This window comes from Sapajus apella, unplaced genomic scaffold (genome assembly GCF_009761245.1).
Source record: "Sapajus apella isolate SASKATOON/1434 unplaced genomic scaffold, GSC_monkey_1.0 scaffold95, whole genome shotgun sequence".
NCBI lineage: Eukaryota > Metazoa > Chordata > Mammalia > Primates > Cebidae > Sapajus > Sapajus apella.
Genome location: NW_022437035.1, coordinates 5409110 through 5436420, shown reverse-complemented (window position 1 = coordinate 5436420; position 27311 = coordinate 5409110). Strand labels below are relative to the sequence as shown.

Below are 27311 nucleotides of genomic sequence, written 5' to 3'. Positions count from 1 at the left end.
GTAAGAGTCACCACCTTTGTTTAGTGCTTTTGGTTGTGCTAGAAATGTGATGGACATTTGATATACATTATCTCCTTTAGGGACTGTTCCCATCTAAACATGCAGATGGGTTAAGTGACTGCAGGAGCTCATGAAGCTTAGAAATGTTGGGGCTGAGTGTGGTGGCTCACGCCTGTAATCCCAGCATTTTGGGAGGCGGGAGGATCACTTGAGCCTAGGAGCCTATTGCCTGGGTAATATATTGAGACCCTGTCTCTACAAGAAATTTTTAAAACTAGCTAGGAGTAGTGGTACACACCTGTAGTCCCAGCTACTTGGGAGGCTGAAGTGGGAGGATTACTTGAGCCAGGGAGTTTGAGGCTGAAGTGAGCCATGATCGTGCCACTGCACTCCAGCCATGGCAACAGAGCAAGACCCTGTCTCAAAAAAAGGTTAGAACTGGGGTTGAAACCTGGGTTAGTATGATGAATAAACCAAGTCTTAACCCTTACATGCTCCCCCTCCCCAGCCACCTTGAAAAGTCAAGCTTCCTTTGACTCTGTTCTCTGTCTTCCAGTCATTTTGGTTACCAGAGTCTGTATTTGTTCTTTGCATAGAAGTTACCAAGACACTGAGAGCTGGATGTGGGTTACTGGGCTGACCATATGGTTCCGTTTTCCGTCCACTCCTCGTACCTTGGTTTTCGCGCTGCTTATCAGAAGAGCCAGGAGTGAAAACCAGCTCTCCTCCCTCTCAACATAGCAGTTTCCCACCTTCCCATGCTGTTGGACATGTTGCTTCTACATTTCACATTTGCCTAAATGTACAAACAGAGAAAGGAGAGACAGCAAACATGAGGAGCCCTCAGTAATTTCACTGGCTTGAGCTCCACCAAAGCATTTAAAAGGATTGGTATCTGGGTCTACTGGGTTCCTCAAAACATCCAGTGGCAAAGGGTAACTTGATCTTTCTCCAACCAGGCTAGATACCACTGCCAAGCAAACATTCCCAGAACACAGATCCTATGACACCTCCCTTCTGTCAGAAGCCTTCAGTGGCTCCCAACTATTTAGAGAATGAAGACCAAACTCTAACTTGAGAGCCCCTTCCTTCCCCAGCAGCTTTCAGTGCCCCTTGAAAAATGCCTTGCTCCCTTTTCATCTGCCCTTTTCGGGAGATTCTTTTCCTACTTCATCCTTTCTCCTCCTACCTCTGTCTCACACAGCCCCCGCTCTGTAAAAGCTGCCCAACTCCTCCGGTCCACGTGGACTCACTTTTCACTCGCCACAGTTACTCTCTGTGTTCAGGGGAAGAAGAGAATTTGACTCCATATATTACATATAGATCATGAGTTCCTTCCAACTGAACCCTCTCTGAATGACTCAGGATAGACTGAGGACGGCACCCACGAGCTCAGGATCACATACATGACTTAGTGACTTCAGGGGCCTGCTATGAGGATGGCAGCCCAGCACTGCCCCCCACCAGGTCTCTTCTGGAGAACACATCTTCCTCCTGCTCCCCACCTATGGCAGGGCAGCCCCCGGGGCACAGTTGACTAGCCTAAGGATGAGCCCCTGATCCAAGATGGGCTAATGAATCCCTTTTCTGGAATCTTTCAGACTTAAAACCCAGAGAGTTCAGGCCCAGGGATACTCGGGGGCTGTGTCTCCTGCCAAATGGGCAGTGAGAGAATAAAGCAGATGAATGGGTGGAGAAGAGACTTGAAGAGACTACTAGCATCTAAGCCCTGAAGTCAGCTGCTGTGAAAGGACATCAGTACCCCAGTCATGGGTTCTGTGACATAGCCCAGAATCCTCAGAGCAAATTCATCTTTCTGCTCAACAGAGCTCAGGGTGGGTTTCTATTATGTGAAACTTAACAGTTTTTTGTTTTTTTGTTTTTTTGGGGAGATGGAGTCTCACTCTGTTGCCCAGGCTGGACTGCAGTCATGCAATATCAGCTCACCACAACCTCCGCCTCCTGGGTTCAAGTGATTCTCCTGCCTCAGCCTGCTGCATAACTGAGACTACAGGCACGTACCACCATGGCTGGCTAATTTTTGTATTTTTAGTAGAGACGGGATTTTACTACGTTGGCCAGGCTGATCTTGAACTCCTAACCTCGTCATCCACCCACCTTGGCCTCCCAAAGTGCTGGGGGCACCCGGCCAGGAACTAACAGTTTTAACCAAGCCTGTGACTACTGAAAGGCACTTGTTTTTTGTTTTGTTTTGTTTTGTTTTGTTTTTTTTTACAAGAGGCTGGGCAGTGGGTGGGAAGACAGGGTCTCACTCTACAACCCAGGCTGGAATGCTATGGCACAATCACTGCTCACTGCAGCCTCAAACTCCTCAGCTCAAATGATCCTCCTGTCTCGGCCTCCCAAGTAGATAGTACTATAGGTGCATGTCACCATGCCCAGTTTTTGTTTTTTTTTTTTTTTTTTTTTTTGCTTTTATTTATTTATTTTTTTGTGGAGAAGAGGTCTCGCTGAACTTCTGGCCTCAAGCAATTCTCCTGCCTCAGCGTCTCAAAGTGTTGAGATTACAGGTGTAAGCCACCGTGACCAGCTGAGCACCCGATTTTTATCTAGAAAAACTGGTGAAGACAAAAGGAGGCAAAGAGAAGAAACCAACATTGATGCAGCAGAAGGGTCTTATTTCAGATCTTGGCTCTTGTGTGTGTGTGTGTGAGCTGTTCAATCTCAGGTGATGCAGAGAACTCTCTAGGACTCAATTTGCTCATGGTAAAATGGAAATCTGGATAGGATCTCAAATTAGCCTTAATAATTAAAGGAGACGCCACAGGTAAAGCTCTCAGCACTTGGCAAGCACTCAACACGTGATGGCTGACTTCTGTATGGGCATCCAGCATTTCCCATAAGCCAGGCTCTGATAAGTGCTCCACAAATATCTCACAGACCCCCCCCACTACACTGACAGAGAAGAAAGCACAGAGAATGGAAGTATCCTTTCCAAGGTCAGTCAGCCAAGGTTGGGTCTCTGTGACATGAAATTCCCTTTCTTGTCATTTAGGAAAAATTAAGAAACTTCCCCACATTGTACTCTTAAGCCTTGAGAGCTAGGCCATGCCTGTTGGCCATGCTCTTCTTTTTTGTTTTTGAGAGAGAGGGTCTCTCTGTTGCCCAGGCTGGAACACAGTGGCACACTCTCAGTTCACTGCAGCCTTGACCTCCTGGGCTCAGGCAATCCTCCCACCTCAGCCTCCCAAGTAGCTGAAACCACAAGCATGTGCCACCATGACTGGCTAATTTTTGTGTTTTTTGTAGAGATGGTGTTTCGCCATGTTGCCCAGGTTGGTCTCGAACTCCTGAATTCATTCAATCCACACACCTCAGCCTCCCACAGTGCTAGGATTAGAGGCGTGAGCCACCATGTCCAGCCCATGCTGTTTTCCAAAACTCTCCCTAAGAATCTTCTCTAACATGGATTGGTGGTTGTGAGGCATTTATTCTGCCTCAAGTTACAGAATCAGGGCCAACCAGGCTTTTCTAGAAACACCAGCACCTCTTGTGTTCCCTACCATGAGACTCTCCACCAGTGAAGCTAACCTTCAAAATTCTTACGAGCTCCATAAGATGCTTAATAAACCCTGATTGAATTAAAGGGCTAAAATGCCTGGGCATAAACGTAGACTCCTGTGCTTTGGGGATGATTTAAGACCCTTACTTTCATTTATGTATGTATGTATTTATGTATTTATTTGAGACAGGGTCTTTCTCTGTCACCCAGCCTAGAGTACAATGGCACAATCACAGCACACTACAACCTCCGCCTCCCAAGTTCAAATGATCCTCCTGCCTCAGCCCTCCAAGTGGCTGGAACTACAGGAGCATACCACCACTCCCAGCTAATTTTGTATGTTTAGTAGAGACAGGGTTTTGCCATATTAGCCACGCTGGTCTCAAACTCCTGGCCTCAAGTGATCTGCCTGCCACAGCCTCCCGAAGTGCTAGGATTACAAGTGTGAGCCACTGTGCCTGGCCAAGACCTTTACTTAATAGCAAACTCTAAGAAATGTCAATTTTATTATATTTTAACTTCTTAGGACTTAAACTGTCACAGGTAACAGAGTTTGTCTTTCAATGCTGTACCTAGGACTCTCCAAATCAGAATATCAAGGAAAGATTTTAAAGATGATTCAGGAGCTCAAAATATTAGAAGTACAAGGAACCCAGAATAGCCTCTTCACATTAAGTGCAAGAGAGAGGCCCAGAAAGCTGGAGAGATATGCCCATGCCTGGTCTGAGGCAGGGCCTGGCCTGGAGCCCTGGCCTACTGCTCCCCCCGTTGGGGGCTTGCCCTCATCCCAACTCTGCCTCCCTAGCTGATCCTGTCAGTACCTCCTCCCACAGAACTGAAAAGATGAGAAGGAGGGGATCATAAATCATTTTTCTCTCATGAGTTTATAGCGTTCTTTTCTGAGAAGTTCAAAAGCACTCAGTAATAAACTGAGGTGACAAGTTTATGTCTTTTGCTTTTAAAATGAAACTTTATTTGAACTCCTGGAGAGGCATTTACGTGTTTTAATTTAGGACATTCCTCTCTTATTTCAAGGTTTGCCCTGTGGCATTGTCTGTGAGTGGGTGGGTGGGTGCTGGGGAGGGGTTAGCTTGCGTCTAGGCCACCCCTATACTCCCACAGGCTTTTCCAAATGCCTGGCCCACCTGCAGTGGACAGAGTCCTCCCTTCGTGGGTTTTCATCAAGTTTCAACATCCACAGGAAGGAGCCCCCACCCTCAACCTATCTTGGCTGAACTTTCCACCTATGCCTTTTCTGCCTCTCTCTACTGCCCGCTTCTTGCCATAGCCAAGAGCCAAGACATGGATGGAAAATCATGAAGTCTGCAGGGACTAAGCTGCCCACGGGGATCACTTCGCCTTCCTTTACCCTAGTTTTTTGCTACCAGCCCTTGGGAGCTCAGAAAACAAGAAAACACAGTTGTCGTAGTTAATGAAATTGAGACTGAGAACCATACTTTAAGAAGATGATGAGAGAAAGAGAGCGGGGCAGCAGGAGATCAAGGCAGCAGGAGAGCAAGAGAGGGAGGAAGAGAGAGACAGAGAGATCTTGATTCATTGTACCTCCCACACTGGACCAGGCTTTAAACAAATGTGAAACCGCCTTTCTTTGGCCCAAGCTTTTGTACTAATGATTTTATTCAGGTGTAAACTCGAAGCCAAATTGCAGTGACTAACCATGTGTAAATGCTGCCTGCCACCAGCCTTTCCCAGAGAAACAGTGGGGGTTGCTGCTTGCAAGCAGGTAGAACCACACGCTCAGTTTCTGGGCTTCTGCATTCAATAAATATTTGGTGAATGAATAAACTCGAGAAGCACTTAATGATTCAATATATGCCTAGGGTTTTTTATTCCCCCTGGCTTCACGGGCCAGCAGGCCAAATCATACAAAACTCTCCAAGTAAAACCACTACATGGTTGTTCCAGGCAGAGGAGGAAATAGCTGGGTTCTCTGAGTGACTTCAACGAGTTCCTCCACTGCTAAACCATGGGAGAACTATAGGGTGACCCTGTGATCCCTGTTCCAACCCAATTATAGATGCAAGAGACACAAAGATGGAGCCCCATCAGACTGGGGCAAAGCAAATGAAACTAAGGAACCGATTCCTGCATAGCAGCACTTAAAGGTACAGGAGAAAATGTTATATTAGGAGTATAATACCTACAAGGAAAGCACTGTTCCTACCCTGTAGATGTAGCTGGCATTTCTCCTAGGAAAACACTAAAATATTCTCAAGGGGGTCATTGCTCTCCTACCACCATTAAGCAACTCTGGCCAATTATTTAAACGATGAAGTATCAGGGCCTGAGCCACCTAAAACACCTCAATTCAACTTTGTGAACTGTAAACCAAACAGCTAATAATTCCTGTGGGGTTATTTTTTCCAACGAAGGGCAGGAGAACTTGACAAGTGACCAGAAGTTATTCAGAAGACAAGAGGGATGCAAAAACCACAAATAGATTAGACCTGTAAGGGTACCTGAGGTCAAAGGTCTTTCAGGAGACACTGGCAGGGGCTACTTCAAGTCTGGGAAAGGCTCCCTCTCTAGCACCCTGCTTCACAACCACCCCTTCTTTCTCCTGGATTTCCCAAGAGAACCTCAAGAGGTCAGGAAACAGGACAGTTTTTTGCCCCAGCTCTCTCCCCACGGTACCTAGAACGGTAGCTTTTGAGAATACAAAAGATATCCAACAAATACCACTATCCTTAGGAGAGACCACCTTTCTCCCAACAAAATCAAAATTCAAATCGCCTTCTCTGAACCTTTCCTTTTTACAAAATGATGCAGTTTAAACAAAATCATCCAATTTAAAACAGGCTGTTACCTGTCATATTTTAAGACTGTTGATGAGTGGCTTTCCAAAGGAAATTTATTTCTATCTTATACTGCAGTCAAAGTAATGTGACCCTTTTGGCTAAAAAGTCTTTTTCAGTCCTTCTAAATGGAGTGATGGGAGCCAATGGCAGCAAACGTTTACTGAGGACTTACTCTTGTATGAGGCGTTTGCATCTCTTCTCACCTCCTAACCACCTATGAGGTAAGTTCTAATACAGGACCATAATTGCTGTCTGCCATTCTGAAACCAAAAACAGCTCTAAAACCCAAACATTTTTCCATAACTTATTTGGCAGCAAAACTTAAAGGACCTGAACTCATCTGGAGGCAAAGCTGCCGTGAACTAACACGAAGCTATTTAGATTGTAGTTATCCCATTTAATGTGAAGATCCCTATGGTTTGCTATACAAATAAAATGTGTTTGGTTACTAAGTGCTTCCCCAGGTCCCTTGGAGGTTACTTAATACAAAATCTATACCCCTTAATGCCTTTCTAAACCCCCCAAATCTCAGAATTCTGAAACATCTGGCCCAGGGTATAAGATAAAGTATCTCTATTACTAACCCATTTCACAGACAAGAGACTGAGACTTCTTGAGGGAAAGCAACTTGCCCAAGGCCACACAGTGGACAAGAGGTAGAGCCCACTCTGAGACTGGCAGTCTCTCTCAGAGTCTGGGCTTATAAACACTGGTGGGCCACTACAAGGTATGTCTCAGTCCCCACCTCACACAACTTCAGCTGGGAAGGAGCACAGTGCCAGCATGGCTTTTCTCCATAATCAGCTATTTAGGAATGCTGAAATGGAAGAGTGGAAGACACCAACCAGAAATGCGGTGAATCCAAGGACCTGGTGCTTACCTTGCCTAGGACAGTCAGGCATGGTTTCGGGTCCAATTCTGGCTGTTCCAGCTTCACCACTCCTACCCAGCCGTATTCATACAAGTCCTCTTCGTCATTGTTATTACACAGGCCCAGTGGGTGCATCTAGGAGATAAAATGGAAAGAAAACTTCAGCAGGCAAGCTACACTTTTGCTTGACTCACACTATGTATCTCTCAGCTACTACAGCCAAAAGTAACCTCAAAACTTAAAATTTTAAGAGCGGGACAGTTTTTCAACCCAAGGGGAATCCTATTTCAGCACAATGAGCTGAGCACTGGGGAGAACACAGTAGAGCCATTATAAATGTATGTTATGCATGCTTTTTTACTACCTTTTAAGTGATGGTGATCCAAGGTGGAAACTGCCCAATAGGATGGAGGGAAAGAAAACAGCACAATTCCCATATAAATGCCAAACTAAATTGCTGTGAAATACCATAAATTTAACACTAAGTAGCAATTACAGATGAGACTAGCTAGGTTAGTATCCAAGATTGTTTGGCTTCTAGACCTCAACAACATGTCTACTTCAACTTATGCAAGAGGATCTGGAAATACATCTCCGACTTTATGCAGAGACCACTAGAAATACAACAGAAATCACCGGTGTAATTAACAGGCTGTTTAAAGGCTACTCCTGGTTACTGGGAAACAGATAAAATTCTTTGAGATCTTTTCAAAATTTGCAAAGCACAAAATCAAAGATGGGTAGATAGGCAGTGTCAAACTGCTGTGTGTAAAAGTGCAGTCAAACCAGAACAACCCTAAGGTTGGTGCTGACAGTTCTATTATTGAATGGTACCAGGCCCTAGAATCCCTAATGACAGTCTGAGAAGAGGAAATCCTCAGGGATAAACATAACTTATCAAGAAGTTGATAAGCCTAGCACTGTGTGTGCTAAGCTCTTAAATAAGTGGAAGAAATACATCTTTAGATTCACGGCAAGTTAGAAACACAAGAGACCTAAGAATCCACTGTGGGCAGAATATGGCCCCCAAGATATCTATGTCCTAATCTCCAGAACCTGTGCATAAGTCACCTTACACAGCAAGAGACTTTGCTGATGTGATTGAGTTTGAGATAGAGAGGCTCCCTGAATTATCCAGGTTGGCCCAACACGATCATCACAAAGATCCTTATAAGGGAAACAGGGAAGCATGAGAAAGTCAGAGAAGAGATGTGATGACAGAAGCAGAAGCTGATGTGCTTTGAAGATGGAGGAGGGGGGCCATTAATCAAGAACTGAGGATGACCTCCAGAAGCTGACAAAGATGAGAAAATGGATTCTCCCCTCAAGCTTCCAGAAAGAATGTAGCTGAAGACCCGTTTGGGACTTTTGACCTCCAGAACTGTAAGAGAATAAATTGTGTTGCTTTAAGCCACTAAGTTTGTAGAAACTTGTTATAGCAGCAAATAGGAAACAAATATGTCCACCTTATTCCCTACTTGTTTTACAGATGAGAACAAAAATTCAGATAAGTACAGGCAGCAAGTGGAATACCTAGAGGTGACCAGGCCCTTGGATTCACAATCCTTCCCGTGCCACTTGTTTACTTTACCCTTCCTTCCTCTGAGAGTTGACTATCCGAAGAGGGAGGACTAAGAGATAAAATCCTCAGGAAAAAAAGTTTCCAGCTCTAAACCCTGTGGTATTCAAGTGCAACATGAGTTTAGTGCAGGCAGCAAGAGTTGCTAGAATGTTGGGGAAGCTTTGTGCAGCTGCTGAGTCTCAAGTGAGCTTCGAAGGCAGAGTTAGACTTATCAAGGCAAAATGAGAGAGGGAGGTCAGTTCCAAGCTTGGCGAGGAGTTGCTAAGAGATGATGTAGAACGGGGAGAAGAATGTATCCAGTTTGATGAGTAGGAAGTTCACTGTCTACACTGAGAAGGAAAGAGAAGGGCTCAAAAACCAGGAGAGAGTCTGGATGCCAAGACAGTATTACAGGTTCTTAGGCAGAAGATGGTGCACTGAAAGACGTTATTTTAGGCAGGCAGGTAACTCTCTTCAGTAGTAGTATTTTTGGACTCCAGAGATAGCAATGAGTGGAGGGCAAAGGGTGCAGGCCAAAGATGAGAGATCCTTGACAATTCAATGAAACAATAGGAAAGGGGTTGCACAAGCTCATAAGGCAGGTGAGAGGTCATCACTGCTGAGCACAAGGTACTACAAGGGGCAGCCAGCAGCTGTCTTTATAGTGGGTGAGAGATATCCCACCCCTTGGGAATTCCAAGATGTGAGAGGGCCCTGGGATGAGACACTGCCTTGTCCAATTTTGCACAAGCCTTCAGGCTCACAGAGTTTGCCTGAAGGGCCAATGGAGGTTCTGCGGTGCCGTGGGTGGTGCAACCTTTTCCCAGGATGCCCCTGCAGAACTCAGCCCACTCTAGAATGTTCTACAGTTATTCAACAATGAGTAGTCTGAAATGCTGAGACCTCTGACTAGAAAAAGGATGAGCAAGACAGATGAGCCAACTATGTCAACAGCTCAGGCACCTCTGTCCTCCAGGAAAGGGCTCTAGACCCAGCTCACTCCAGCATAGTTCAAGCCAGCTTCCTGAAGTCCCAGGTCAAATCATGGTAATGGCAACTAGTATTCCAGGTTATTTTTAACCTGGCCACACAACTTGGAGGATGCCAGATGAATGGCTGCTTTGGGTTACTTATACTTTTTTTTTTTTTTTTTTTTTTTTTTTTTTGAGATGGAGTTTCACTCCTGTTGCCCAGGCTGGAGTGCAATGGCACGATCTTGATTCACTGCAACCTCTGCTTCCCAGATTCAAGCAATTCTCCTGCCTCAGCCATCCTGAGTAGCTGGGATTACAGGCATGTGCCACCACACCTGGCTATTTTCTTGCATTTTTAGTAGAGATGGGGTTTCTTCATATTGGTCAGGCTAGTCTTGAACTCCTGACCTCAGGTGATCCTCCCACCTCCGCCTCCCAAAGTGCTGGGATTACAGGTGTGAGCCACCGAGCCTGGCTGGTTGCTTATACATTTATGGGGTTTGGCCAATGAAAAAATGTTGCTTTGGAGGAGCAGAGGTATCATCTGGGTCTAAGACCTTGCATCTATATCAAAACCTTACTAAAGAAAGAAGCCAGGCACAAAACACCACATATTGTATGATTCCATTACATGTCCAGAAGAGGCAAATTAATTGACAGAAAGCAAACTAGTGGTGGGTAAAGGCAACAGGGAGGGGGCAAATGAGGAGTGACTGCTCAGTGGATACAGGGCTTTCTTTTGGGTGATGAAAATGTTTTGGAACTAGAGGGTAGTGAAGATTGCACAGCATCATGAACATATTAAATGCCACTGAATTTCACATTTTAAAATGGTGAATTTTATACGAATTTAACAATTTAAAATATTTTTTTTTTTTTAAAAAAAAGCAACTGGCTGTATGCGGTGGCTTATGCCTGTAATCCAAGCACTTTGGGAGGCCAAGGCGGGTGGATCACAAGGTCAGGAGTTCGAGACCAGCCTGACCAAAATGGTGAAACCCTGTCTCTACTAAAAATACAAAAATCAGCCAGGCATGGTGGCAGGACCATGTAATCCCAGCTACTTAGGAAGCTGAGACAAGAGAATCGCTTGAACCTGGGAGGCAGAGGTTGCAGTGAATCAAGATTGCATCACTGCACTCCAACCTGGGCAACAGAGCAAGACTCTGTCTCAAAAAAAAAAAAAAAAAAAAAATAGCTGGGCACGGTGGCTCACGCCTGTAATCCCAACACTTTGGGAAGCCGAGGTAGATGGATCATCTGAGGTCAGGAGTTCAAGACTAGCCTGGTCAACAGGGTGAAACCCCATCTCTACTAAAAATGCAAGAAAATAGCCAGGTGTGGTGGCACATGCCTGTAATCTCAGCTACTCAGGATGGCTGAGACAGGAGAATCGCTTGAACCTGGGAAGCGGAGGTTGCAATGAATCAAGATCACGCCATTGCACTCCAGCCTGGGCAACAGGAGTGAAATTCCAACTCAAAAAAAAGCAATTGTCCTAAGAGCTTACTCAGGAATGACTTACACCCTGCCTAGCACTGCCCTCAGCTAACATGGGGATCCCACAGTGAAGGACAATGCAGTTTCTACCCTTCCAGAGCCTACATGAATTACAGAAGTCCTTCAGGAAACTGTGTCCTACAGAATACTACCTACCACACAAGATTAAAAATAGGTTATTAAATAAGTAAATAACACTGAGAAACTCTTCATAGGGACTCAGGATCCACATGTGTAAATTAAAGCTCTGCAGTGGCCTATGGTTTAAAAAGGCTTTTAACCTTTGCTAAAACAACCATTGCCTACCCTCTGTTTATAAACTTGTTTTGCATTTACTCTGATCACATGATTTCATGGGACACACTTTGAGAGATGCTAAGTTAGTGAGAACACATACACACGCATGACAATAAAGCTACAGTAAACATGATGTGAGGCAAAGCTAAATGTCTGCAGGTGCTGAACATCCATGATGCAAAGACATAAGGCTATGGTAGAAAGAGATAGAGGGACAGTCAAGGGCAGCTGAAAAAAAGGCGAGGCTTGGGAAAGTGGCAGATGTGAAGGACAAGGAGAAGACAAGGAATGGGAACCAAGAGGCAACTGGAGCCAAAGACGAGATCTGACCCACTGCAGCCAGTGAGGTGGAAGTGGGCCTGACCAGGCCGGAGGCTTACTCTCTTGGAGGAGCAGAACACACGGCCTCAGGAAAGGCATGTGGAGAGCGAGTCCAGGCATGCAGAAATCTGAACTATGTAAGCCTCAAACACACCCAGGGGTCCCTCAGGGTCATCAGGGTCCCCTCAGGCTGTCAGGCCAGCGCCCTGGGCTGCACTTCATTGCCAGGATCTCTCCCTTCCTAAGCAGTCATTCCTTCCCACTGTCCTCCAAACTCCTCTATCAAATCTTCCCAACACTGGGGTGAATGTTAGCAGCTCAACAATGAAAGCCTTTAAAACCAAAATGAATTTTTCTAAAGTGCCAGTGGGAGGGATGCTTTACCCTCTTGTGGAGGGTAACGAAGCCACCAAGATCGCATCTCAGAGGATAAAAAACCTACCTCGCCATCCATTCCACCTTCCCACTTCTATCCTAAGTTCCTTCTCTCCTGGGCTCCTTATTCCAGCTTACATCTCCAGTGCAAGTTTGTGAATTCAATCTAACAGGTTCCTTTGACCCACCTACTGAATGCCATATTATATGATTCAGGTCTCTGTCAGCTTGCCCCTGATGACAGTATCAGCTTCTGGAAATGACTCCCAGCCCAGGCCTCCAGCCATCTCCACCCTAAGGAAGGGTGGAAATTTTCCCAAGGGCTCCAAGTTATGAGCTCAGGAGACACTTTTATAGGGAAGTAGAAGTAGTTATGATATTTATGTGAAATATGTAGAAAATTTATGTGAAAATATTCCTTAGTGAACTGACCTGTCCCAAGGATGGAGTATTCTAGGTAAAGGCATAAAATGCAAATGAACATGCCATTTTGTTTGCATTTTATGGGAACGGGAAAGAGGTGTGTTTCCCATCAACTGGACATCTACTATGTTAACTTTTTTTTTTTTTTTTTTAAGGCAGGGTCTTGTTCTGTCACCCAGGTGGGAGTGCAGTTGTGCTATCACAGCTTACTGCAGCCTCGACCTCTTGGGCTCAAGCAATCCTGCCACCTCATTTATTGACTTTTTTTTTTTTTTTTTGGTAGAGACAAAGTCTCACTATGTTCCCCAGGCTGGTCTCAAAACTCCCAGGTTCAAGCAATCCTTCCACCTCAGCCTCCCAAAGTGCTGGAATTACAGGTGTGAGCTGCTGTGCCTGACCAATTTACACATTGTAATCTCATATTTAATCCAACAGCAAACTCCTGCTGATTGTTGGAATATCAGATGATATAGTAACTAAACTATGTAGATAAGTTGCAAACTAGAACTGTAAATTGGCAACCAATGCAGAATTTAACGGAGTTCATGAAAGTCCTATTTAGTCAACAGCTCGATTCTACTCAAAGCCATGGCAAACAATCTAGTTAAGGATTAAAGAAGAAGAAACATGGATGGGAGCTTCCACAGAGAATGATCAAAAGATTGAGAGACCTTTGGAAAAAATGAGAGTCCTCTCACTTGGAAAACAACCTTTTTTTTTTTTTTTTTTTTTTTTTGAGACAGAGTCTCCATTGCCCAGGCTAGAGTGCAGTGGCGCAATCTTGGCTCACTACAACCTCCACCTCCTGGGTCCACAAGCAATTCTCCTGCCTCAGCCTCCTGAGTAGCTGGGATTACAGGCGCCCATCACCACGCTCGGCTAATTTTTGTATTTTTAGTAGAGTCAGGGTTTCACCATGTTGGCCAGGCCGGTCTCGAACTCCTGACCTCAGGTGATCCACCTGCCTCAGCCTCCCAAAGTGCTGGGATAACAGGCGTGAGCCATCACACCCGGCTGGAAAACAACTCTTAGTGATTATGCTGCTGAAGTCAAATATAAGTGAAGGATGCCACATCCACAGTCTTACACAATTTTGCTGAGAATATCCCAACACTGCCCACACAGATTCATTCTTTTTCTCAAAAATCAGTACAAGGCTGCAATTATAATTTAAATTTAAAAATAAACCATTACTTTCATTTTTATTTTTCAAGATACAGCCCCAATGAAACCTTTATTTCTACCATCTCCTAAGAAATACTAGGGCCTAAGCCAGGTATAATGACACACACCTATAATCCCAGCTACTGAGAGGCTTAGGTGGGAGGATGGTTTGAACCCAGGAGTTTAAGACCAGCCTGGCCAACATACCAATATTGCGTCTCAATTTTTTTTTTTTTGAGACAGAGTCTCGCTCTGTCACCAGGCTGGAATACAGAGGCACAGTCTCAGCTCGCTGCAACCTCTGCGTCCCGGATTCAAGCAATTCTCCTGCCTCAGCCTCCCGAGTAGCTGGGCCTACAGGTGCATACCACCATGCCCAGCTAATTTTTGTATTTTTAGTAGAGACAGGGTTTCCCCATGTTGGCCAGGATGGTCTCGATCTCTTGACCTCGTGATCTGCCCATCTCAGCCTCCCAAAGTGCTGGGATTACAGGCATGAGCCACTGTGCCCAGCCTCAATTTTTTAAAAAAGATAAAAAAGAATTATTAGCCTCTAATTTTAAAAGATCCCAAGGTCCTTAGCTGGATAACAATCATCTATAGAGAGTAAGAACCTTCTCCATATGAAATTCTTATACTCTCTCAGAGTTTCAGCTAGACACCGCTTCTACACCATCCCTGCAGTCATCAGGTAACAACCAGGCATTATTCACACATGCTGACACCAGCTAGTGACGAAGAGGCAGTGACTACATAAAAGACCTGTGTGTGGTTCTCAGTGCCTAATCATTCAACATTCATCATAGGATACTTCAGTGTATGGTGTTCAAGCATGTTAACTTTGAACTTAATGTAGCATATAAGCATTTAAAAGTCATAGGCATTTCTCAGTTTATTTTCTTAAAATATTTAGATGGGTAGGGCTTTCCTAGTCAGATGCTTGACATTACTATTACCTTACTATTTACTTACTTTTGTAAGTAAGTTTCTGCCTTACAGGTATTGATCGACTTATGACCTATGCAACTTATGACCATTCGACTTTATGACCACAATCGCTAGCCATGACTGCTCCACGTCTGGCAGCGCAAACATTGTCCAGCTGGGTGTACAACAGTGTAGACCAGCTTCCGGCAGCACTACCATCTCCGCGTGCACCATTTCAACTGTTATCCCAGACTCGGTACAGCAATTTGTGTTTTGTGATTTTTCACCATGTTTATGAAAAAACCAACTCCGGTAACCCCAACTGCTGCCTCAGATGACGACATCAACGATCCGCAGCCAAGCACCAGCGGCCAATAAAATGTTTCGTACATGTTTATATATTTTGATATGTTTTGCAATTGGGAAAATGTTTCCTATGGTATTTTTTACACCTGTATTTTGTATTTTTGAATGCACCTGTATTTTGTAATTTTGTATGTTTTGCAAAAATTAAACCAGTTGTACTGGTAATGCAGTGTTTTACTTAAACCTGACAAATGTAAAGGTAAGAAACAAAATGGTGTAGAGATGATACAAATGGCATAAAATGAACAAAGAAAATCATGATATATAACAATAATGAAAGAAAATTATGATAAAATATGACTTAAAGATTTTTATAACATCATTTCACAGTACTGTACATATAGCCTACTCAACTTACGACCAAATCGTGTTACGACTGGTCTGTTGGAACCACTCGTGGTCGTTAAGTCGAGCACTAGCTGTACTATTTTTACGAAAGTTAAAAATAGCCAAATTGTGTGTAGGAACTCAAGAACATCAGAAAGAACTACTAATGAAAACATGAAAAAAAAAATCAAATAGATATGGAAACCTTAGACTGGAAGTTGACAAAGACTCCATCGAACAGAGAATACGAAGGGGAAGGATGGCCTGAAATGAGAAGACAAGCAAAGCTTCTGGGGCAGATCCACAGAAGAACTTGATGCAAATAATTTATAAGATACAATGAAAGTCCAAGGATATAACTGAAAATATGTCCTGGGTTATAACTTTGATTTCGTGCTACTTTTGGTCTTTGTGCAATCACTTTGGGATGCTCAACATCTTGCTTAAGTCAATTGAAGGAAAAATGCCTACTCACTCCTTTATCATGAGTTTGAGACTATTATGAAACTGTGGCTCTTACCCTCTCATTCCTTATTTTGTTCCAAGGGCTATTTTGGGAAGGAAGGAATGAGATTTGAGATCATGCAATCTTGTGTTGAAATATCACTTTTGCCTTTTATGAGGCACATTATCTAGGTAGATGAGTTGTTGTCTATAAACCTTGATTTTAAAAATTATTTGTATAAATTGAAGTGCAATTTTTGTTACATGGCTATATTGTATAGTGGGGAAATCTGGGCTTTTAGTGTATCTATCACCTGAATAATGTACATGGTACCCGTTAAGTAATTTCCCATAATCTACTCCCCTCCACCCATCCTTCTGAGTCTCCAGTGCCTGTACTTCCACACTCTATGTCCCTATCTGTTTTCCATATGGATCTTATCTGTAAAATGGAGACGGTAGCATCTGCCTTAACTGATATGGACAGAGACAGACATCCTTAAGGATTAAATGAGTTAAAATACATACACAGTAACACTAGTAGACATTCCATCAATGGGAAACTGTCTCCTTCACCTTCTCTACACCTGTCACGTGCATATGCATTTTATGCCTTTGCCTAGAATTCTCTGCCCTTCAAGACCAACTTAAATGTCACCCCTTCCATTGAGCTTTCTTGAATGCACTAATACTTCTTGGTTCTCAAATGCTTTGTATGGAGCTTACTGGTTCCTATAGCCTCCCCACTAAGATGGGCACCTACTTTCACCCTACCCAAAGCCTTGCACCGAACAGGTGCTCAATAAATGACGGCTGGCTAAACAAATGGCCTCTGGCCTGGAAGCAGGCCTGCTGCCATATCTCTTGCTGGTTTTGGTGAGCCACTTGGGTCTCTGCTCTGCTAAGTGAGGGACCAGGGCAAACAGGTCAGGATTTAATCAACTTGCTACATGAACTCTGAAAGACCTACCTCTTACAGTTATTGACTACTGTCATCAAAGACATTCTCAGGACAAAAATTATTTACTGGCAATGGATTTAGAAGCAATGGCTGCTCCTCCTTGGCCTGCTGTAAGGCCACAGCAGCCCAAGCACGCTGGGTGGCTACTGCTTTCTACACAGAGACCACAACACTGCTGCCCTTCACCGTGACAGCACCTTGTACGGGCAGTAGAAGGGGAGGGAGAGTAGAAGACGTCCTCTCCAAAAAAAGCAAGTCTCAAATTTTCCCAGCTATGTCCAAGCTCAGAAGTTGCTGTCAGCCACAACAAAACAAGGAAATAAAACGAAGGAAAAGGCAGGCATGGGATCCAAGCATAGGGACTCCCACAGACTAGAGAAAGAAAGAGAAATCCCAGGACAATGACTTTGCAAGCAGCTTGTTGAATGACAGGTCCAGATGGGACCAGAAGAATAAGGCTATAAGAGAGCCAAACAAACACAAAACAACAAAAACATGAATCATTACCCAGTGGGTTAGATGGTACTGAGAAGAGTTTTACAGTTCTGAACAAGAGGATGACAAGTGATGGTTACAGCAAACTAAAGTAAAGGAGGGTCAGGGTGAGGGGAGCAATGACTAACTCCAGAAAAAAACGAAAAAGTTAAACCAGGCTCGTAGCCCATAATCAGGGTATGACCTACATGGCATGACAGAGAATACTTACAGCCATAAAAATGCAAACCTAGGTCAGGCGCAATGGGGCACACCTGTAATCCCAGCACTTTGGGAGGTCGAGGCAGGTGGATCACAAGGTCAAGAGACTGAGACCACCCTGGACAACATGCTAAAACCCCATCTCTACTAAAAATACAAAAATTAGCTGGGTGTGGTGGCACATACCTGTAGACCCAGCTACTCGGGAGACTGGCAGGAGAATTGCTTAAACCTGGGAGATGGAGGTTGCAGTGAGCTGAGATCACACCACTGCACTCCAGCCTGGCAACAGAGAGCAAAAAGAAAAAAAAAAAAAAGCAAACCTCGATCTAAACAATAATTGTGATATAACTGTATTGGAAGAATGCAGGAATGAGAAACAGGGGAAGGAGAAAAGTAGAGTGAAAAAATCTTTTTCTACAGGAAGAGGTAAACAAATTATTCTGCAGTTGACTATAAGAGTTACTCATAGAAATTTAGAAAGATTTGAGAGATGAAGAGCAAAAGAAGCCACTAAAGAATTGAAAATAGTTACCTCTAGGAATAGCAATCAGGGGTGGTGAAGGCAGAACAAGATAATGCTCTTTTTTATTATAAGCCATGATGATGTGCGTTTTGTCTTTATTATAAACAGATACGTGAATTATTTTGATCAAAAATTTTATGCACTACTGGAAATAACAAGTTCCTTCCTCCAAGTGTTCCAGCAGATTCTATGGGTCCTCACTGGAAAAGGCAGGGAAGGATTTCATCAGGCCCAAAAGAGACCCCACAAGCTCCCTGCACTGGGGAGCAGACATCTGAAGGGAGACTTTGAGACGGCTGTTCTGGGAGCCATCCAGGACGTGGGCTGGGGATGACTCAGGGAGACATGGTAAGAGAAAGAACCAGCACCCTTCACAACCAAAAATAGCTTCAAGTGGCATCAGAGTAAGATATAGATTTGGGTGTTACAGAGACAGCAGACACAATAACCAGGGTGATTGTTCTGAGAAGCTCCAATTTTCTCCCAGACACAATATAACCTCTAGAAGAGGCACTGAACATCCCGCTTGCATTTCTGAATAGTTACTGAGGCAAAATGTTACAAACAAGCAATGCGTATACCTGACCATCTCTGGTACCGGGTATCAAACAACTAGTTTTATGTTTAAATATGAAGATGAACTTTCTTCAACTTCCTCAGAGCCCGACGAGATTGACTATCATGGTTTCATGTTTTATTAATAGACAAAGAAGCTAGGGGAACTTTGAAGCCAAAAGCCTATGTCAGACAAGGTTAAATATCTGGAGAAAAAGACTATGTTCCCTTGAGTATGGTACATCAAGCCAAACTTTGCAACCAAGACCAGCTCTTTAAGAAGCTTTCAGTACAAAATTCTTGAGATATACTGGTACACTTTCCACATGCCTGAAAGGGCAAAACTGAAACTAGGGCTAGTGGTGCTTTTATCCAAGGTTACAATATCTCTATACTAGGCTGAGAGTTTAAAATAACTTCAAAAGAGCCGCCTGCTTCTAAGTGGGTTACTGTTACACAGGAGCCAAACACTAAACTAATAGAAGGATGAGACATTTCACTCTGTAATATTATCTCATCAAAAAATTCCTGGGGATTTAAAAGGGAAACTTTCTTCCTTTTGTTCTTTTGCCACTGTCGGCTAGGGTAGGGCGTCGCTGTGGTACAGAGTTTCACATCAGTCCCAGACCTTTTCTTAAAAGGTGTGGTGGCTAGAACCAAGACTTATAATTTACGTGAAGGAATAGAAAAAGGACAACCCCACCCATTTTTCTCTTGAATCCTAAGAATTTTTTTTTCCTCTTCTCTATACAAAAAAAAGGATAATTCTTTTGCTCTTTGAACAAACAGACTAAACCTTTTTCTGGATCTAGAATCAGAACCTGAATACAGTTTTTCTCCCTGTTGTCATAGCAATGAGGGTAACTGTGATGGGGCAGTTTCTGACCCAGACACTAAAAAGCTGCTGGCTGTTGCTGCTGTTTCACAGAGAATTCCAGCTGGGAACTGCCTGAAGACTGCGGAGTTCTCTCAGCTGACGACTCTGGCTTTCAGAACACTCAGCTGGAGTCTCCCCCAGTGGGTATCTTTTTTTTTTTTTTTTTTTTTTTAGAAAAACTAAGAAGAGCCCCTATCCCTATTTGATTCCTCTGTATCAAATGAATAACTGAGAAGTGACCTGTCAGAAACTGGGGGAAGCAGCAAGCATTTCAAATCCACCTTCTCTCTTGAGTATCTCCCGTGCCCTGGAATTTCGTCAGAGAATTATGTTGAAACTTATGTACAGCCCATGCATATCTCATGTCCGACTTTACAAACCCTCACTTAGAACGACTGTTGCTAGTTTCAAATAAGTGCTTTGTAAGTTAAAATTTTTTAAAAAGTATTCAGTAGACTATAGAAACCTTAAGCTAAATTAATTCTTCTAAATTCATTCTTAAAGTGTCTCATGTGCCTACCAGATGACAAGTATTGTTCTCTACATAGAAATTCACTGACACAGTTTTACTTCAAATTGCAAGGCAACTAACTAATAAAGGACACTTGATCATTCTTACTATGAAAAGGATTAGGTGCTTAAACACACCAAAGAGTTACTAAATTAAGATGAAATGCAATACTATCAAACAACAAATCATTCAAACTACATCATGCTGAACTGAAACTAGAAAATAAGTGAAAAAGAAATTCCAAAGCTACATTTATTTATTTTTTATTGGGACAAGGTCTCACTTTGTCACCCAGGCTGGAGTGCAGAGGTGCAATCTTGACTCACTGTAGCCAGGACTTCCTCCTGCCTCAGTCCCCCAAGTAGTTGGGATTACAGGCACGCACCACCATGCCCAGCTAATTTTTGTATTTTTAGTAGAGACAGGGTTTCACCATGTTGGCCAGGCTGGTCTTGAACTCCTGACCTTGTGATCTGCCCACCTTGGCCTCCCAAAGTGCTAGGATTAACGGCGTGAGCCACTGCACCCAGCCAAAGCAGTAACTTTAAATGATGAAATCTTTAAGTAGCCCTCCTCTAAACTGTGAAAACTTAGAAAAAAAAAGTTCTCCCAAAGACTATATAATCAAACAGTCAAACAAAACAATGTTTATAATTTATGGGATATACGTACCACAATAAGGATAATGATGAAGATAACATAATATTAGAAGTACAAAATTTTAAGAAAAGTTAATGTGCAGATTTAAAAATCATATCTGCCTGTAATCTCAGCACTTTGGGAGGCCAAGGTGGGAGGATTACTTGAACCCAGGAGTTTGGGACTAACTTGGGCAACACAGTAAGGCCCCCATCTCTATAAAAATTAAAAAATGAGCCCGGCATGGTGGCATGCACCCGTGGTCCCTGCTACTCGGGAGGCCAAGGTGGGAAGATTGCTTGAGCATGGAAGGTTGAGACTGCACTGAGCTAAGATCTGGCCACTGCGCTCCAGCCTGGACAACAAGAGTGAGACCCTGTCTCAAAAAAATAAAAATTAAAAAAAAAAATCACAACTAGACAAAAACCAAAAGGAAACAAAGAATTTTCAAAGTTAATGGACTGGAGAGAAAGAACAGTACAAGATTTTTTCTTTTTTTGGATTCTACTACTCATTCAAACCAACATTTGCTGAGTACTGACCTCGTGGCTGGACCCTAGGCAAGGAACAGTAGTTAAAACCTGAGCCCTCCTTTACTGTAATATTGTTTAATCAGGAGTTTGGAAACAATTATAAAATGTATATGTATCTGCTGACAGGACAGGTGACCAAAATTTGAAGCTAACCAGGGCTTTTCCCATAAATCAGCTCTATGTATAACACGGTTTAAAAGTAACAAATGGCAATATTAAGTAGTAATATACATTGTCAAACAGATGCATTCCTTTAACACCACGATTCCTGATATTTGGGGAATTTCTTACAAGCAACCAATGGGATGTATTGGTGTGTTGTAACCTTGAGTAGTTTTCTGAATGCAAAAGGAAGGCAAGCCCTTGAGAGGCAGGTTCACTATCTTTCAATCATGATTTTAAGTTCATTCCTTTTTCTTTTTAAAAATTTCTTTCATTGGAAAAACATAGAAACAAAAATGGAAGAAATAATTCAACATGTGTCAAGTAACCATCCTGAGAAGGGGATTCTCAACACAGTGTTAAGAGCAGGCACTTTAGCGAAGGGCCTAAGGCAGAGCCTCTGATTCTCCGCTCCCTGATTATGCTATGCTGTGATATGCTATGATGAACAAGGGCTTTGAGCCACACTGAACCATGGTGGATCCCAGTACTGCCTCTTCTGTGTGACTTTAGAGTCACATAACCTCATCTGAAGGGCAGTCCTGATCCTGCTGATTCTGCTTATATTTCTGAGGATTAAATACAAAGAGGCCCGTGTACCTGGCATGCAAAAAGTAGGGCAATAGACATCACACCAAAAGCATAGGCAACCAAAGAAAAAATAGACAAGATGAACTTCATCAAAATTAAAAACTTTTGTGCCGTAAAGGACACCATCAAGAAAGTGTAAAAAAGGCCAGGCACTGTGGCTCATGTCTGTAATCCCAGCACTTTGGGAGGCCAAGGTAGGAGGATCATTTGAGCCCAGGAGTTTAAGACCAGTGTAAGTAACATAGCAAGACTCTGGTCTCTATAAAAAAATTTTTTAAATTAGCCAGGTGTGGCAGTTCATGCCTGTAATCTTGGCTACTTGGGAGGCTGAGGCAAGAGGACTGAGCTCACAAGTTTGAGGCTGCACTGAGCCATGATGGCGCCACTGCACTCCAGCCTGGAGACGGCAAGGTCCTGTCTCTAAAAATAAATTTTAAAAAATAGGTAAATAATTTAAAAGTATAAAACCCACAGAATAGAAAAAAATATATGTGAACTTTTACAACTCAATAGTAAAAAGACAAATTATTCAATTAAAAATGGGCATAGGATCTGAATAGGTATTTCTCCAAGAGATATGCAAATGTCAACAAGCACATAAAAAGATGCTCATCATCATTAGCCATCAAGGAAATGCAAATCAACACTATAAAGAGATATCATATCATACCAAGTATTGGCTAGAATGTGGAGTAATTAGAACCCTCAAACACTGCTGATGGCAATGCAAAATGGAGCAGCCACTTTGGAAAACAGTCTGGCAGCTCCTCAAAGTCTTCAACATAGAGAGACCATATAACACCCAGCAATTCGACTACTAAGTATATACTCAAGAGAAAAGAAAACATGACCAAAGAAGCTTGTACATGAATGTTCATAGCAGCATTATTCATAATAACCAAAGAGTGGAAACCACGTAAATGTCCACCAACTGATGAACGGAAACAAAGTGTGGTTAACCCACACCATGGAATATTATTTGGCCACAGAAATGAACAGAGTACTGATACATGCTACAACAGGGACAAACCTTGAGAACATGATGAGTAAAAGAAGCTAGTCACAGAAGTCGACATCTTATATGATTCTATTATATGAAAGCCCAGAATAGGAAAATCTACAGAGACAGTCGATTCATGGTTACTTAGCACTGGGGAGGTAGAAGAATGGGAGGACAGAGGAGTGAGAGCTAAACGTACAGGGTTTCTTTCTGAGGTGATTAAAATGTTCTAAAATAGACAACTCTGAATATACTAAAAGCCACTGAATTATACACTTTATATAGGTGAATTATATGGTATGTGAATTATATCTCAATAAAGCTGTTATTAAGGAATTATGCAAATAAAGGGTAAATGGGGGGAAAGGGAAAAATATAGTGGGGCAAGACTCTAATTATCACCAGTGGAGTCATGTGATGAAAAGAACAGGCTGGGTGCAGTGGCTCATGCCTGTAATCCCAGCACTTTGGGAGGCCACGACAAGAGGATCACTTAAGCCAGGAGTTTGAGACCAGCCTCTGCAACATGGAGAAACCCTGTCTCTACAAAAAATTAGGCAGGTGTGATGGTATAAACCTGTAATCCCAGCTGCTCAGGAGGCTGAGCTGAGAGGACTGCTTGTGCCCAGGAGTTCAAGGTGACAGGTGACCTGTCATGGTGACACTGCACTCCTGCCTGAATGACAGAGAGACCATCTCTTAAAATTTTCTTATTTTAAAAAAGAATGCAGCTGAGCTCCACTACTCCAGGCAATTGCTTGATTTCCCCAAGGTTGTTTCCTCATCTGTAAAATAAGAATGGTGCCAGCCCCACCTGCGTGAGATGGCACAAGTCAATGTCCTTAATAAACACAAATCTTACATCCTGTGGGATGTCAGACTTTATTCTACCATGATTAGGGCTTATGAGGCATGGAAAAGAACCACTTTCATGCCAGCTGTCTTAAAAGGGCACTGTATCTTAGGTCCTTGGGTTTTTAATACCTAGTTCTGAGCCAGACCTGAATCAGAAGAATAAAATTTCCTTTTTCTTCACCAGATCATCTGTTTATGAATTAAAAGCCCATCTACATAACTGAGGCTGCTGGTGATAATCAAGTGGTCAGCACTGGAATTCTTATGACTTTTGGTTGGGTTGTAGCACTCCACAGTGCAGTTCTTATTCTAAGAATGCTCTCATCGTTCATAGCACGAATTCAGAAATTTTTTTAAAAAATTGTTTTAGAGACAGGGGCTTGCTCTACTGCCGAGGCTGGGGTACAGTGGCGCCATCATAGCTCACTGCAGCCTCAAACTCCCAGGTTCAAGCAATCCTTTCGCTTAGCCTCCCAACTCGCTGGGACTTCAGGCTTGCGCCACCACACCCAAAAAAACAAACACAGACTTAATTGAGGTATTTTACATACAATAATCATTTACAGAAAACAATGTTTAGTAAGTTTTGACAAGTGTACACGTCAGTGAAACCATGACCACTATTAAGAGCCAGAACATTTTCATCATCCCTGCAAGTTTTTTGTTCCCTGGTGGTCCATTTCTTCTTCCAGCCCATACCCAGACAATCACTGATCTGATTTCTGTTACTAAGTTAGTTTGTATTTTCTAGAATTCCACGTAAATGGAAACATGAATTATGTACTCCTTTTTGGGGGGAAGGGAAGAACCCTGGGTCCTTTGATTCAACATCATGTTCTTGAGGTTCATCCATTTACCAGTGTTTTGCTGCTTTCTACTGCAGAGTAAGTAGTCCACTGTATGGGTGCACCACCTTTCATTCACTCATCCGTTGATGGACATCGGATTGTTTCCACTTTTTCACTATTACAAATAAAGCTGCTATGGATATTTGAGTAGAAGATTTGCATAGACAAGTGTTTTTATTTCTCTTTTATAAATACCTAGGAGTGGAATGTCTGGGTCACATGGTAGGTGTATGTTGAGTTTTGTAAGAAATTTCAAACTGTTTTCCAGAGGAACTGTGCCATTTTGGATTCCCAAAAGCAAGGTATGAGAGTTCCCAATGTTCCGCTTCCACTGACGCTTTTTATTATCAGCCTTTTAATTTTAGCCATTCTAGTGCCATGTAGCAGTATCTCATTGTGGTTTTATTTTGCATTTATTGATGCCTAATGTTGTTTAGCAACTTTTCATGTGTTTACTTCCCATCCCTATCTCTTCTTTGTAAAGTCTCTATTCAAACCATTTACCTGCTTTTAATTGGGTTGAGGACTTACTGAATTTTCAGAGTTCTTTCTACATTCTGAGTAAGTCTTCAGTCTTCTTTTGAGTCTTACAGTAATCATCATATCTTTGTAGTCAGGTAAGAAGACCTAATTTTCATTTCACTATTTAAAATTGGGCTTCCTCCAAAACAAACCTATTCTGTCATTTTCCACTTCTCAAGTAATGGCATTTCATTCCTTGGAGTCATCCTTAACTCCTTTCTCCCCTACCCACATCCAACCCTTCAGCAAATTCTGCTGCTCTACCTACAAAATCTATTTAGAATCCAACCACTTTCCACCACCTCCCCTACTTCCACCCTGTTCCAAGCCCCCTTCACTTTTCCTCTGGGTTACTGCCAGAGCTCCTAACTGCTCTCCCTTCAACAACTCCACTCTCTGACACTGCCCCTTCCCCAGTCTTTTCTCAAAACAGTAGCCAGAGCAATCCTGTTAGAATATAATCACACCAGGTTACTACTCTGTTTAAGTTACCACTGGCTTCCTAACTACTAATGAAGCCCTGGAAAACCCTGGGTGTCTGACCTGCCACGACCTTTCCCCTCTCTCTTCTGCCAGTCTCTTTCTTGTTCACCCTATCCAGCTACACTGGCCTCCCTTCTGTTCCACCCACATGCCAGACCTGCCTCTCATAGGGTTTTTGTACTTGCGCTTGTTCCCTCTGCCTGGAATAATTTCCCCCCAGGCTTGACTCTGTCCTTACCTCCTTTACATATCACCTTCTGCTCAGAGTATAAGTTTATTTTTGATTCAGTTTCCCTCACCTCCATTCCAAACATCAAATATAAAAATAAAATGAAAGGTGTACATTACACTTTTAAAACAAGATAAACATATCTGGGGGTGGGGAGTGAAGAACAGAACAGAATAAAGCAAAGATCAATGCTGAAGCCACAGTCCTGCTGTGCTTTGAGTCTGGAAGTAGGTGGTAGTGCTAGGAGCTCTATTCTGGTGGACTGGGAACTAAAAGTAGCCCAAGTGGGAAGGGACAGGAGCCACTGTCCTTACTTAAAACCAAGGTTTGGGCTAGGCTGCTCCAGCTATGAAAGAAGACTGACAATTACAGCTCACAGTGAAGCCTAGGATGTTACGAAGAAGCATGTACAATCTACAGCTCGCATGTGGGCTAAGGCTACCTGGAGGCATGAAGACTGAAGTTTATCTGTGTCTCTATGTTCTGGGGGGTTCTGACTTGTCAATATGAGACCTGTGACAGGCTTAGAAATCCTTGGAGAAATGACCACAAAGCTGTTGGGGGAGGGATAGTACAGAGAAGACCACTTCCTCCAACTAACTCTCTGAGTTTGCAAGCCCAATTTCCAAAATACCAAAGGAAAACTAACTCAAGAAGACAGTCAACAAAATCAGCACTGGGGGGCTAACTTATCTTAGATTAAATGAAAACAGGGAAGTCTGACAATGACTTTTGTTTTATTTATTTATTTTTTGAGACGGAGTTTCACTCTTGTTGCCCAGGCTGGAGTACAGTAACAAGATTTCAGCTCCCTGCAACCTCTGCCTCCTGGATTCAAGCAATTCTCTTGCCTCAGCCTCCAGAGTAGCTGTTATTACAGGTGTGTGCCACCACTCCTGGCTAATTTTGTATGTTTAGTGAGATGGGGTTTCACTATGTTGACCAGGCTGGTCTTGAACTCCTGACTTCAGGTGATCCACCCACTTTGGCTTCCCAAAGTGCTGGGATTACAGGCGTGAGCCACCGTGCCTGGGCTGACAATGACTTTTAAATGTATGTTTTAGAAATTATGGGATATGAAAAACAAAATTATGGCTGTAAGAAAGAATAAGGAAATATAAAACACAACAGCGAGAAAATATTAATACATGGATATTTAAAAAATAATGTATACATGTTGGAAATAAAAAAGACACTGAAATTTAAATCTTAAATGATAATTCAAACTGGACAACGATGAAGATAGGATTAGTGAACTGGAAGATATGCTGAGAAAGTCACTCAGAATGCAGTAGAGGAAGAATAAAAATAAGGCTGGGCGCAGTGGCTGGTGCCTGTAATCCTGACACTTTGGGAGGCTGAGGCAGGTGGATCACAAGGTCAAGAGATCAAGACCATCCTGGACAACATGGTGAAACCCCATCTCTACTA

The 27311-nt window shown here is 43.0% G+C and overlaps 1 protein-coding gene across 1 annotated transcript in view; it reads right to left on the bottom strand.

The window, feature by feature from the left end:
* Window positions 1-27311, bottom strand: part of ZNRF3 (zinc and ring finger 3) — a 168795-nt gene that overhangs the window by 58858 nt on the left and 82626 nt on the right. Inside the window, exon 2 of the mRNA XM_032256754.1 lies at window positions 7223-7348. Within this exon, the coding sequence (XP_032112645.1) occupies window positions 7223-7348 (126 nt within the window). The remainder of the gene's footprint in view (window positions 1-7222; window positions 7349-27311) is intronic.